The sequence below is a fragment of the Lampetra fluviatilis genome, chromosome 11, assembly GCF_964198595.1.
Source record: "Lampetra fluviatilis chromosome 11, kcLamFluv1.1, whole genome shotgun sequence".
NCBI lineage: Eukaryota > Metazoa > Chordata > Hyperoartia > Petromyzontiformes > Petromyzontidae > Lampetra > Lampetra fluviatilis.
The window spans coordinates 11,764,551-11,779,642 of NC_136285.1; the positions used below are offsets into that span (position 1 = coordinate 11,764,551).

Below are 15,092 nucleotides of genomic sequence, written 5' to 3' on the forward strand. Positions count from 1 at the left end.
GAAGCAGAGTTATCTTCCAGAAGAGGCAGAGTCATCTTCCAGAAGAGGCAGAATTATCTTCCAGAAGAGGCAGAATCATCTTCCAGAAGAGGCAGAGTAATCTTCCAGAAGAAGCAGAGGCATCTTCCAGAAGAAGTAGATCTCTGCCGGAAGACGCGGCCGAGGCAGCCACTCTACTGTACATGGGGGTTCCACTGTAAGGCGCTAATTAATAATTATCGTCAATTAACCCGAGCTGACCTCTGCTGTCGTCGTCGTCAACATCAACAACAACATCAGCGGCATCGTTGTCACGGTAGGCGCATGGCCACGCGAAACAAAGCGGTCTGTTCGACAGTGCTACCCACTGCCCGAGGCCCACAATACGTGGCCTATCTATCCGAGTTGCCGTTAATCTCACTTTGATACAAATTATAATCGATTTATTTTATTCAGATTACCTTATACTATAGTCGTTTTTCCCTCGGTAGAGGTTGTGATAGGATGATTTACTATGTGCTTGGCTCAAAGCTTTACTTCCCGGTTCAAATTCTTTCGAAATGCCGCAAGAGTTGTTTTATTGTAGAGTAATTATTTTACGTGTGCCTGTTGTATAATTATAGCATTGTTAAATATGTATATTGTCATATTATTATAATTTATTATTGGAGTGTTTATTAATGTAATTGTATCGCTGGAAGCAAAATAACTGCACTATTAAGAGCGCACAATATAACTGCTATAGTTACGTGTATTGTGCTGAAGTATTGATTTTCACTCGTAACTGCTGCTTCTATAGCTATCTAATAATATAGATCCATTTGACACTCCACTGCTGGATGAAGGCCTCCCCCACGCCATGTTGATCATCAGAGGGTTGTTTGACCATACTTCACCACGCTGGTCATTGCGGGTTGGTGGACAGGGGAGCGCAGGAGTGGGTGAGGTATCACTTGGATCTGATGTTAGCCGTGACAGGGAATTCAGCTCAAGTTCGTACTGCAGTGCGCTAACCACCGAGCCGCCGCTCCACTTTAACCCGAGATGTTAACTACCTCGCCTGGTATACAGGAGGTCGTGGGTTTGATCCCGACTCTGACGCCTGCTGTATATTTCAAGTTTGTGGTGTCTTTCACTCTCATCGTGGTCGCGTGGATTTTTTTTCCAGGTCCTCCGGTTTTCCCCTCCACATTTAAAATCAAACGTGCGTTTCGAGTATTTGGCTGCTTTACATTTCCACGAGATAAGCCACTTAATTGCGCTATCATTTGTGCCCAGGTCGCTTCTGAAAAAGAGCTTTACCTGGTAAAATAAACATAGTTTAGTTTGTATTTTAACTGCCACTTAATCAACCACAGTGTTGGCATAGATTCACGGACCCGGTACATTTGTGTACGTCAATTGTCGAACAATTGACGCACAATTGTAGCAGACGGAAGGAATCAATGTTGAGGTGTGGTCATGTTGACAGTAGTGGCCGTTGATAACCTGTTGACTTTGTACAACCCTCTTGTAAATTCCACAACAACTTAGCGCGGGCCTCCTCACCCTCGAGTTATTTGACTGCATATCGGGCCGGTCGGTGCGGGTTCGTGAAGCTATGGGGCATAGACATGTGAGCAGACTAATAGAGTCACAATGATCGATGTTGCTGCACGGCTGTCTGCTGTCCACTTTGCTCCGCAGCCTATAACCCCTTTTATGCACGGTGGTTGCCTATCCAAGCACTATACAGGCTCAACCTGGTGGGATTGGGTAAAGTGTGACTTAGTCATATTGCATGCCTCTGTGGTAGAGTTTAACAAAAAATAAGTAATATTTAAAAACACTTTTTTTAAACATGCTTTAATAAAATGTACCGTACTAGTAATGGAAGGACTTCAAGTTTGCAGTCGATACCACATTGGGAAGTGGGTTAAAATTGAGTTACAAGATGTGAGGATACAACGACAACAACAGACAGAGTTAGTTAAATAAAAGCGTGTAAAAATACAATTGCGTAAACAATAGCTGTGGTTTCGTGGTTTTCAGATTCCTATCAATATCCCACATACATTAATCAGCTGTAGCTATTTCTGCAAGGCTGCGCGTGTCAAGGGATTAGCAGCGCATTTAGTTGAACGATTGATGTGCTTCAGGTTCGTTTTACATTACATCTATTGGCTAAACGTCACCGTTCATAACTCTTTTTCACACTCTCGTTATGTTAAGGGAGCGTTTAGAATTTTCACAGACCAGCGCATCTACTTTGTTAGATAATGGATCGCAGGAACACATTTTTTTTACAGAAATTCTTATTTTTCTTAGACACTCGTTGCACTTTTCTTTTTAAAAAAAATATCTTAAATTCTTGAAGATCTCTTTTTGGGCATTTTTTTTAAATGAAAAATGAAGTCTAATATTTGATTTACTTTTTAGTTATGCTAATGAGACCATCATTTCAGGACTTGGTTAAATCATGGTCGACTGAAACCCATGTTTGAACCTGGGATCTTAACGGTGCTAACTCAGTATTTTTGTCCTGAGCCATCCAGCCACCTCTGTTCATATTCACCTTTTAATCACCGAAATGAACGCGTTTTGCATTTTCAGTCGCAAAGGAACCTTGGGGCCACCACGCGATCATGGTGGACTGAAGCCGCCGAATCTTAAAAACGAATTAAACAACAACAAAAGACCCCTCCAACACAACCACAGCAACAAAAAGCACAACAGCAGCAAAAGTGAGGGCACCTCACGGACGCGGGTTATGCAATCTGGATCGCCGCTAAGCCACCGCAGCTGGCGTCCATGTTGCGGTCTCCCCGCTACCTGGTCAGCCACTGCCTGCGCGCCCTCATGACCAAGCTGCAGGACGCGACGCCTGGCATGGCGGTAGCGGGCGGCGACGACGGTGGCGCGGGCCGAGCTGGCAGTGGCGACGCGGCAGGAATGCGCGCGTCGGTGCGGTACCTGGGCCTCCTGGCCGACGTGACGCTGCTGGTTGCCGTGTGCGTGGGGCTGTTTGCGCGCTGGGAGCGCACGGACAACGCGCTGCTGCTCGTGCTGTTCGTGCTCGGCCTGCTCGTGCTGGCGCTCGCGTGCGTGCTCTGCTACTACTTCTCCATGGAGCGTGCCGGCGGGAGCCTCGCTAACCTGTGGTTCGGCTTCCTGCTTGGCCTGCTGGCGCTGCTGGACACCAAGGACGCGGCGCTGGACGTGAAGGAGGAGGCCACGAGGTAAGAACGGCGGAGCCGGCTGTGCCTCGCTGTGCCGCCCCATCGCCCCCACTATTTTTGTTCTAACTCGAGTTGAATTTTTCTATTTTTTTAAAATACATTTTATGTCGGGCACTTACAGAAGGGGGCATACACGGAGGGTGAATGTGGCGGGAGGGGGGGAACGGATAATGAACTGGGTTAGGTCCTCTGGGTTGACAGTTCCCCTTATATGGGGAGGGTCAATGCGGAGGGCTAACTCAGGTTGTGAGCGATTATGTATGAGCTCTGTCCGTCTATCCCTTCTGCCTATCCGTCTAGTTGGGGGGGGGGGTGGTCACGTCACAATAACTCTTGTAAAGATGATCAAATATCAATGCTGTCTTGGGATGTCATTTGTACCATAAATGTATCTAGCATAAGCACTTGTTTTAGTTGATGAATTGATGCATCTTTACATATTTAGTATTCCCCTCCTGTACTGTCATTAATGTACGATGTCGTCAGCCGAGTTTTTAATTGACACGTAGTGAGCATCGCAAGGCCATCCACGTCAAGTAAAATGTGCACCAAGTAATGTCTTTAAAATTTAATAGTGCTGTGGTTAGCCTCAAGATGCCAATGTTTTGATTAATTATACATACAGTATACGCTTGTTTGAATAAATACATAAAAAATGTGCAACGCCCACAAGGCAAACATAACTTCTAAATACTTGCCACGTATGTGATGTTAACGTGTTGAGCTCTGCATATGCAGTGAGCATGGAGGACACACCTGCCCTATAATTTGGGACACATAAGGCGTAGTGGCTGCCAACTGAGAATGGGGAAGCCTTCTTCAAGCAGTCTAACGACAGAGTGACTCACGATGAAAGTTGAATTTAAGCTTTGAAAATGTTCGACTCTTAGCTTGGTGCTCTCTTCAAGTGTCGTACCTCACTTCGATCCTTTGCTGGATAAAGGCTTTCCGTACACTACGTCAGCCAGCGGTTGTTTGGCTCTACTTTACTCTACTTCACTGTACTTCACCACGCTGGCCAGTGTACGACGGGTTTTGAGAAGGGTGGGCCCAGACCAGGTTCAGATATCACTCGTCGCTGATGTTAGCCATGGCCAGGAATCGAACCCCAGTGGCCGGCTTTTATAGTGCAAGTGTGCTAATAATTACACCTGCTGTACATTAATCTGTATGAAACACTGCAATTGTGTGTAGCGTTGCAGCTCATTTAAATTGAGCAACAAAGATACGATCATTGTTATAAGCAACGTGTTAAGGCTCCCTGCATTCACTCGTCCACGATGACCAGTGTGGGCCACTGAAGGTGAGTCAACATTGGGAGATCGAGAAGGAAAAGACAACAATCGATGTCGCTGCACCACCCTCCACATTTCCACGCAACCTATGACATCCTGCTTGTGCATGGTGATCACCCAGGCAAGCGCTATACAGGCTCCACCCAGTTTAGCCAATAACCCCCGCAACCTGTATGGCGTTGTTGGAGGCCCTCATCCAGCAGTGGATTGACCAAAGGGCTGGACATGTACAAGGCAGCATTGTTGCACAAACGTTGCTCTGTTTTAACTTCAACTCGGAGCTGCTCCTGTGGGCAAAACATTTACAGTCAACTCTTGATTATCCTGGGCATAGCCAGGAGAGCTGTTGCTCGACAAAAATACAGATATTGAAAAAGATAAGTAAATGACATGGCATCAGGGTTAAAACAGAGAATGTCATATGTTTCTATTTCCTCTTAATGTAACAGGTTTACTTGTTGACATGGGCACTGAGTCATTGGCCCATTCACAAGTGAGGTACAACTAAATAGAGAACCAGCGCAGCACGTGAAGGGTGCACCAAATGAGCATGTAATCTGCAACCCGGCTAATACAGAAGATTTAACGACATGCATGTCATGTGATCGGCACAATACATATACATTGCTCTTACCTTCGTTCAGATCACCACGACAAGAGTGGAATGTGGCTCTGCGATTGTTTCAACCAGTGGTTCTCAACCTTTGTTTGGCTACTGTAACCCCGTGTTGAATTTTGTTTCAACCCAACATGTTTCTGAGAAATGAAGGTATGAATAATTCACATCAATATGTTTTTAACCAATTGTCAATTTTGCGAATTATCCGAACTAGCTAGTAACTGCAAGCGAATAAAAAAAACGGACCCTCTGCATGCGCGAGTTAATTTGTTTGGGCTTGTTATTTACTCTTGGAAACCACATTGTTCGCGATCAATGAGTTTCGAAACGTCTGTTATATCGTTCTATGTTACCTTATGGATTTAAATGTTATCGTAGTTATTTTATATTGCCAGATTCAAACACCAATGACTCATGTATGATATAACTTAACACATTTATAAATCACCTCGCGTACCCCCTGGGACATTGCCACTTACCCCTAGGGGTCCACGTAACCCCGGTTGAGAACCACTGGTTGCAGCCACCAACTCATATCTGTTAGTATTTGTTTCCAGCCTGTACACGTTCCACCGTTGTGATGGGTTTTCCCATCATTTGCAGATGCTGTTGGATGTAGGCCAATCGAGAGTTGACTGCAACGGAATACATTCATCCGTGCTCTTTGCACGCAGCGGCAGCAGGCCTTCCGCTGACGTTCGTCCGCCACCGCTGTTCCCCAGGTACCTGCTGCTGACCAGCGTGGCCCTCAAGCTGCTGTGGGCCCTGGTGGAGCGCGTCTGCGGCTACACTCGCCGCACGCCGACGCTCGTCACCGGCGCCGAGCTGCTGCAGCTGCTCGGCTTCTCGGTGGCGAGCACGGCCATGCTGGCGCCGCAGTGCGCCAACGTGGTGCTGCTTGCGTGCGCCGTTGGCCTCTGCATCGCCGACCTGCGCATGAAGTCTTTCTTGGCGCCCCTCAACCTGGTGGCGTTCAGCCTGCTCACGGCGCTGCTCTTCTTCCCGTCGCTGGGCGTCTCCGTGAACCCGTACGCGCTGGGCTGCTTCTTTGGCCGCCTCGTAGCCGGCCCACTGCTCGATCTGTACTTCTGCGGCCTGTCGGTGACGGAGCGCTGGCAGCCGTACCTGCAGGTGATTGCCCGCCGCTTGCCGGTGCCCTCCCCGTTCAAGCCTGCAGTGCCGCTAATACCGATTTAGAGGTAGAATTATTTCACCCACGCTTGCGATTCGATGAGTTGTCGCTAGTCAGGGTCGTGATTGGATATAGCAATCGTGTTTTATTTATGTATCAATCTTTAATCAAACAATCTTTTTTTAGGTATCGTGGCCGTCACAACAAATCGTTACAAGGCGCTTCAGAAATACAACAGTAACAGTAATATGTAAGCAATAAAAACGTTCAGTAATTATACAGAAAAAGATCAATGAAAGCATTTCATCTAGAGATCAATACAAATGCAATGCAATACAGGGTAAACACATTACAATGTCAACAATATGGTTATAAAAGTGTGTCTTCAATAGGGATGATGGTGAATGTTGCTGCCACTAGTAGCCTTAGGCGCCACATGAACCCATTACAGTTAACTGTGGATGGCAAGTGCTGCAACATCGATTGTTTTGCAGTTCTCCCCAACTTCAGACCACACTGACCAGTGTCGTGAAGTATGTTCAAATATGATGTCCCGAAAGGCATGGGGAGGCCCTCACCCAGCATTGGATTAACACAATGAGCAGTACATGCGCTGGAGGTATAACCATTTGTTAATTTCCCTATGAGTTTTTAAGTTCAGAATACATGCGTAACATGTGTGCGCGCGTCAGGATTGATCTTATTGGAATTTTTTATGCTCCATTCTTCAACCAAGGAGACTGAGCAATGAGCTCCCTTCATTCGCAGTGGCAGTGGCTAGCCAGTCGCTGACGATGATGATCATATAAATGCTGCGATCTATAGGTCCAACTTTTTTGCTCCTAGCTTCATGTTAAATGCTGGAACGTTTTTGAATGTGTCCATTTCTGCTGCTTATGTTAAATGGGGCAACAGATATAAAGCATTGTTGTGAAGCAACATTATTAGACGAAATTTGTAACACTTTAACAAACGCTTCAGGCCGGTCCTATGGGAGATGCAAGTCATGTAATATTCACGCTTTGCCGTTCGCCACTTGCACCGGGAATGTTTGTTGGTGCCATGCTCAAAGCGGCTCACGGGAGTGCAGCTTGTTCTGTTTTAACTTTTTGGCTCCAAATTATGTAACGATGGCTCTGTTAGCTCTGTGCCTGAAGTTAAAGACGTCTCCAAATGGAGCTCTGGCAGCGAGTACTGGAGAGCTCTGTTGGAGACTTGCGCCCAAAGATGGCATTGCGGAACTAATAGTGAATGCACGCTTAACAGGCTTCTTTACCCACTAAGCGCGCAACTTTGAAATGACCTGAGAAGTGTCGCACGTCATTAAAACCAACATATTCATTTCTCAGAAATGGACGAAGCCAAATTTAGTGAAAGCTGTGTGACGTTTTTCTACATGTAGTTATTGGCAATCAGCCCGGGACCATCAACTCGCTACACTCGAGAACCCAGTCTGTTCACGGGCGGCTGCCGGCTCTGTGCTTTTTTATCGTTCCCCCCTCCCCCGCACCTCCGAATAGCACGGTTAGCTACGTACGGTGCGAAAGAAGTTCAACATACAACGTACACACACAAAGCATCATCTCGCCGAGTCACTGGACCGCCCCAGTGCGCGAAACTTCCTGATGTGTTTCGATTTAAAGCTTTCGTGACTGCAGGGATTCATCTTCTTGGTTCTTTCGGTAAAGTCACAGACAGAGTCTGTCTACTTGACAGACCTGTTCTTCACCTGAAGACGGCTGCTTGCGTTGTGGCCGAAACGTCGTGAGAATTATTTTATTATGTTTTATTTTTATTATTTTATTATTTTCCTTCTACGTGACTTTACCGAAAGAACCAAGAAGATGAATTCCTGATGCGTGTCCGTGGATGCGAACCACCCTCCCCCCAACCATAGATGCGCAACAGCTTGCGTCGCCTCTCGGTGCTGGCACTGGCTGCGACCGAGTTATTCTTCCTGGCGCTGTCGGCCTGCGCTCTCGCCGACCTGCACCGCTGGTACATCGTCATCCCGGGCTTCGTGGTGTTTGGCATCCTGTGGCTGGGCTGCCACCTGGCGCTGGTGGCGTCGCTCTGGGCCTTCCACAACAAGCTGACGGACTGCCTGGGCGCGTACACGCTGCTGCGCGCCAGCGGCAAGGGGCTCGACGGCGTGATGGCATCGCGGGGCATGCGTCACTTCTGCCTGGTGGCCGAGCGCCTGGTGTTCGGGGCCCTCATGTCCACCTCTCTGCTGGGGGCCGTGTGCTGGCAGGTAAAGGGGCGATGTGGCGGTCGGGTTGCGCTGTGATACATTTTTACGCAGTTTGCAAATTGTAAATGTGTTTCGTTTCACGGACAGAACCAATGTACTGAGCTGGAACTGCTTTTTTGTGTTTGGTTGTCCTTCCCCACGCACCTCCGATTAGCACGGTTGGCTACGCACGGTGCGAAATAAGTTGTACATTAATGTAATGGGGTTGTTGCCCGCGGTGTAACGGTTAGCATGCTGGACTTGCAATTTAGGGTCACCGATTCGATTTGATCTCCCGACTCAGCAGTTGCAGCAATGGTGCAAGTTTCTTAAATTCCCTCCCCTCCCCGCCTCTGTCCACCGAGCAGTATGAATGGGTGTGCCACAGTCAATTGGCAGGTCACGTGTGGTGGGGTAAAGTGTGGGTAGAGTAGGCCAAATACCTCTAGAGCTCCCTGCAGTGGAGGCCTTTCCATCAGCAGTGGTGCGAGTAGGTAGATGCAAGGGCGGCATCTTTACCCGTTTGCAACCTAAATAATGTATATTATCTAATAATATTGGGCATGTGTTCTTCTAACTGGAAAACATCAGATTTTGAATACTGAGAGCCGTCATTGAAGGTAGATGAGGATCATTTGAGAACAGGTGAGAGTGCTTTTGTACATTTGTATTTTAACTTGGTAATAAAAAGCGAAATACCAACGTGAATAAATAACAAAAGTTTTCCACCAGTGCATTTTTATTCTTATTCTTGGTTCTTTCGGTAAAGTCACGTAGAATGGAAATAATAAAATAATAAAAATTTTAACCAAATAAGATAAAATTATCACGACGTTTCGGCCACAACACGGGCACAGGACGGCTACTTGCGTTGTGGCTGAAACGTCGTGAGAATTTGATCTTATTATGTTTTATTTTTATTATTTCCCTTTTACGTGACTTTACCGAAAGAACCAAGAATATGAATCCCTGCAGTCACGAAAGCTTTAAATCGAAACCAGTGCATTGTCGTATCGCAGGACCGTGAGAGGTGGCGACTGCTTGTGGAGGCCTTCATCCAGCAGTGGATAGTGGCTGATGACAATGTAGATGATAAGACGCAGCAACTAGATTTCTTATGAGAGTTACAAACTGAGCTGGGCCATTCGATGTCGCTTCTTGAAAGTAGCGGGCAACCTATTTTGCTTGCCTCTTCATTTTTTATAGAACCGCAAATGTGAGTTTAAATGTGGCGGTGGTGGTGTTTGCGGTGGCGTCGCACTGCAGGCACACAACGGCACTTTCATGGCTGCTTTCCTGATCATCCTGCCGCTGGAATCGCTCCTCTTTGGCCTCTTCCACGAGCTTGGCAGCTGCCTCGGGGGAACCTGCGTGGGTTACGCACTCATCATCCCGACTGCCTACTGCAGGTACTGTATTAAGTCTAGATTTGAAGCTTTCGTGACTGCAAGGATTCGTACTCTTAGGTTTTTTTCGGTAGAGTCACGTAGGTAAAAAGATATAATAAAAATGTAATAATACAAATAATAGAAATAATAATAGAAATTAAATAATTATTTTAAGAAAATAAATATTTTATTTCTATTATTATTAAAATAAATATTTTTATAAAGTAATTATTTTATTTCTATTATTTTATTTGTATTATTTATTTTTACCTACGTGACTTTAACGGGAAAAAAACTAAGAGTAGCTACTGTATTACTCGTGGTTCTCTCTTTTGTGTATGAATATTCAAAATGTCGCCCTAATGTCAACAAAGTAGAGAGAGATGTTGTTTACACCCACTTCAAACAATAGGGTCATTCACAACGCTGTTCTCACAACGCTAATTATATGCAAGGGCCAAATACAACGGACAGCTACTCCCGAGCAAAATAAAAAACCTCAGAAAAAAAGAAAAAAGCAAATCAAGAAATGGCTCAAAAACAAAATGCACACACAACAAAACAAAGTAATCACAACAGAGAAGCTAGTCCGTTAGGTCTTCGCATGCCAGACCACAATCCAAACTTGTCTCACTCAAGCCAGGAAACCTTCACAGGATGGGGCGGTGGAGTGCCAAAAGTTTAATTTATACCGATCGGTGAAAGGTCCAATTCATCAGCATATGCCTGGATGAATAAAAAGGTCTTTAGTTCATATTGAACAATGTGATGGAGTCGATTTGTCGGATGTGGAGTGGGAGGGTATTGCAGACTAGGGGCTGCGAATGAGAAAGCTCATCCACTCTTTGTTGAGAAGTTGACATGAAGCCTCTGCTCAAAAAGCAGCACTTCTTATGGCAATTTCCTTTTTTTTTTACCTCGAGATCCCTTTGCCGCATTCATAAGGCCCAACACTGTGCAATGTTAGTTGGTGATGGAGTGGGCTTGGTGACATGAACATCATGAGCCATGTCATATTGGGCGTGGCTTTTAGGAGATTTCCAACCTTCGAGAGGCAGAATGTCGGGGCGTCCAGCGCAAAAGTAGTCGTTGACGATTCTTAGTCTATTAATCGTCACCAGCTGTGTTGACGACCGACAACTTCTAATCCCCCCCGTAACCTCCTTTGGTTCCGTGCGTGCGCCAGCCCGGACGGGCAGCCTCTGCTGCTGCCGCCTGAGCTGGTGGAGAGCCTGAACGTGCGCTCGACGGGCACGCTGCACACGGTGCAGCGTTTCTTTGCGCACCACATGGTGGAGACGTTTGGCTGCGACTACTGCACGAGCGGCCTCACGCTCGAGTACCTGCAGGCGAAGCTGCGCACCTTCTTCGACATGCGCACGCAGGACGGGCCGCGGCACGACACTTACATCCTCTATTACAGCGGGCACACGCACAGCACGGGAGACTGGGCGCTCGCAGGTGAGTTTCCCGACGACGTGGTGTGTCATGATGGTGATGTAGGTCAGGGGGTTGGCAAACTGCGCGTCCGGAGCCGCATGTGGCTATTTAAGGACTGTTGTTGTTTCGTTACCGGCTCGTTGCTGCTCTTGAAAAAAAAATTCGATACCGAATTCGAAAAAAAATGTTCTTGTTATTTTGGTTGCCGGGACCCCTGTTGTAGATGATTCAGCGAACTGATTTAAAATGAATTCGGGCGACTCGGAGGTCGGAGCGATGAGCTGGCACTGCTCCTGGGACCTGGGTTTGAAGCTGGATTTCAGCTGCCGATGTTTTAAATCTGGTTCTCAAGGTGTAAATGATTGCTGCCGTGGTGTAATGGTTTAGCGCACAGGACTTATCAGAGATCGCCGGTTCTCTGTGTTCTGGCACGGCAGTCGAAATAATGGGTAGGTTTTTTAAAATCCCACTACCTCTTTCCACCCAGCGACATAAATGATGGATACGCCAGTCACTCGGCAGGTCATTAAGGTGTGTGCAATGTTTTTTGTAATGTTTTGGGTCAAGGCTGCCTCGCCCCAACAACTTTGTGGGCAGTGCAACAAAATCCACTGTTGTTGTTGTTGTGTACTGCTATGCTTCAGTGTATATCCTGCACACCTTGACCAACCCGTGCCGATCAGTGCCGTGAACTAGTTCAAATAAACCCTCACGACCCACGCTGTATAGGGAGGCCGTCATCCAGCGGTGGATATTCTGCAGGGGGAGAATCTCTGAAGCTGGAGACCCTGCTCGAGTGGTGGAAGGAGCGGAGCGGGCCCCACCCGTGCCGCCTCATCGTGGTGCTCGACTGCGAGAGCGGCGCCCAGTGGGCACGCGACGTGCGCCGCCTCGCCGGCCCGCAGGGCTTTGTCGCCGTGCAGGCGGCCGTCATCTTCCGGACGGCGAGCGACGCGGACGCGGTCGTGACGATGGACGGCGCGGGCGCCCAGCTCCCGGGCGAGTTCACGCGCCGCTGGGTCGACTTCAACTGCGGCGGCGGCGCCGCCACGTGGGAGGAGAAGTGCGGCAGCGCGGGCGCCGTCTACGGCGTGTCCTCCTCGTGGGGCGACTACCGCATGCGGGTGCCGGAGGACGCCGCCGCCGGATCGGCGTACTTCCCGCGCCCGCTCAGGCCGCTGGTGCGAGCGGCGTCGTGCGCCTGCTGCGACCGCCTGGGTGGCTTCGGCCTGGGCCTGGGCCTGGGCGTGCTGTGCGAGGTTTGCTCGCGTTGCTTCCGGCGCATCAAGCTGCGCTGGTTCCCGCCGGCGGCGCTCGACACGGGACATGGCTTCAAGCTCGTCAAGTCGTGAGCGTGCAATTTTTAACGAGGTCGTCGTCGTCACCGTCGTCGCGCGGCACCCGGCGTTATCAGGGAGCGGGGGGGGGGGGGAGCACTTGGACACTGGTTACAAGCGCGTTTTTTTGTCTTTTTGTCACCGTGCCGGATTCATCTTTTTCTGTTTGCAGTTTTCATGTTGTCCGTCATTAATTCATGTTAAGAACATGATGTTCAGCTGCAAAAGAATCGGGGCTTTTCTACATTAGTCCTCTTCCATCCTTCCTCGCAAAGAATAAATTGGCTTGCACTTGTTTGTTCTGTACAACTTTTAAGGAGTGAAGTCACCGAAGGGTTATCTTTTTAATGGAGTTGTTGGTATTTAAAATCGGCGCGTTTGTAATTTGCGTCTGTTGTGGTCTTTGTTCAGACCCGCGGTCACGTAAACAGTGCTGCGTTAAGAAAATAAAAATGACGGAGGCCATCTCATTCAAATTAAGAAGGCAGGCTCAGCGACTGCACTGTGGCACACATAATAAGCAGGACTAATTAAAAACGTTCTTGTTTTTGCAAAGCCTTAGGTGGTGCACGTACCACACATTGCGCGGTTGGGTTTTTGTGTTTTGTATTATACGTTATATTCCTTTGTCCCCTGCACAATAATTACTATGACTGGTTTTTTGTTGCGGTTGCTTTTGTTGTTTTTTTTGTAAGAATATGGTGGGGCTTTTATAAATCAAAATATACCACCAAATTGGTAAGTAGGTTTGCAACAAATGCTATCAGTTCCATTTTTTTGCCCGAGTTATAATTAATCTGACATTTGCCACTTTATTTAAAAATCATGTTACAAACATCACTCTTTAGTGGCATTAAATTAATCCACAATTGGTCATACCCTTACGTGAAAGCAGCCATTTCCCCCTTTTCCCCGGCATTAACCTCTGATTAGCACGGTTAGCTACGTACGGCGCGAAAGAAATTCAGCATGCATACATACATACATGCGTTAACACTAAGCGTTTGAGAAAATATATTTTACCGAAAATGCTTTCAGGATATTACGTTGTAGGGGCGATTAAACTTTTTTTAAAATACAATTTCAACTTGTGTTTGGCACCGAGGCTCCTTTTGTTAAGGCAAAAGTTCTGATGCATTTAAAAATCTCAAGTCAAAAGGTGGAAGCGTCACGCTGAATGTCATTAATATTCTTGCCATTGGATGTTTGCTACACGTAAAGGTTTTAATTGCACCACTTAGTTAGTAATCAAAGTGCACTTGCCAGGAGATGTCTCACATTCCCATTAAATAATAATCATCTTTATACCAAACAAAATCCCAAGGCAAAAGTGAGGCTGTAAAATGCGGCTTGCAAGTGATAAGACTCCAAATTCTAAAAGTGCCAATATATATATGAAAAAAAGATTCTTCACTCCATCGATGGAGGTTACTTTGTTTATATTTTTTACAATAATTTATCATTGATAACGCACACGCCGCTCACATACATACCGATCCTGTCTTTAAACTGTGCATCTTGGGAACACAACTTGTCCACCGGTTGACTTCGTTTCTTCTTCAGGCCAAGTTTTCCCCTTTTCCAACAAATAGCTCCTTTTGCACTGCGGTGAATGGCACCGACGAGGGGAATGGCTCACTACCGTGTGGGGTTATTGACCGCTGCGTCTGCGCATGTCCCCCCCCCCGCACCTCCAATAAGCTACGTACGGTGCGAAAGAAGTTCAGCATACAGTACACACGTGATAAAACGTGGGTTGAGAACCGTCATTTAATCTGGCCCATGGCCACAGGGGCGAATGGCCTACCACTTGGAAGCAGCCCGAAAATATGTTTTAATGTTACTCTACTCATTTAAACCTGGCTACAACACTTTCTAAATCTCGTGTACTCAGCCACAGTTACCGCAAGGGCCTCTTGCAGTGACGAGTGAATGAACCGTGCTTATGAGTTGACTGGCCGCCAAAGATATCTTAAAGTTTTGTACTCGGACCTCGGTAAGGAAAAGGCTTCCCGCCCCTGCGTTAAAAGATCACGTGGAAGTCTCCTCTGGAGCAGGCCATAGTGTGACATGGTTGCTGGATAAGCCATGAAGGCATCCCCCCCCCCACCCCCCACCTTAAAAACAGGGCCTCCAGTCTAACCGTTGTGCAGTTGACCAAGAAGCACTTTGTAAAAAAAAGTTTTTTTTGACAAATACCCGTTTTGAAAAAGTGCTAAGGTTACAAAATAAATTTAACGAAATGTTCTCGGACTGGTTGGACTTGATGTGAGTTGAGCCTTCACGGTTTTGGATCTCATGTACCCGGTGTGTGTTGTGAATGGTCTGTGCCCTGGAATAAAGGTTACGGACAATGATTGCTTTTGGGGTATATTTTAAAAATGTGCAAATGTGGCTAACATTGTAAAATATCCCATTCTTTTCTGTGGCTACGTTGTAATTGAACACACA

The 15,092-nt window shown here is 47.1% G+C and overlaps 1 protein-coding gene across 2 annotated transcripts; it reads left to right on the forward strand.

Moving 5' to 3' along the window:
* The first annotated feature begins 128 nt into the window (after window positions 1-128).
* Window positions 129-14,973, forward strand: TMEM168 (transmembrane protein 168). Of its 2 annotated transcripts, none has more exons than XM_078860998.1 (7): window positions 129-295; window positions 2,572-3,197; window positions 5,834-6,242; window positions 8,141-8,497; window positions 9,743-9,885; window positions 11,051-11,325; window positions 12,034-14,973. In XM_078860998.1, exons 2-7 carry the CDS (start codon window positions 2,770-2,772, stop codon window positions 12,654-12,656), a joined length of 2,235 nt encoding a protein of 744 aa, XP_078717124.1. In that variant the 5' UTR covers window positions 129-295; window positions 2,572-2,769; the 3' UTR covers window positions 12,657-14,973. The 2 variants fall into 2 exon arrangements, with proteins under 2 accessions (XP_078717124.1, XP_078717126.1); XM_078861000.1 differs by having other exon boundaries at window positions 12,067-14,971.
* The last annotated feature ends 119 nt before the right edge of the window (window positions 14,974-15,092 follow it).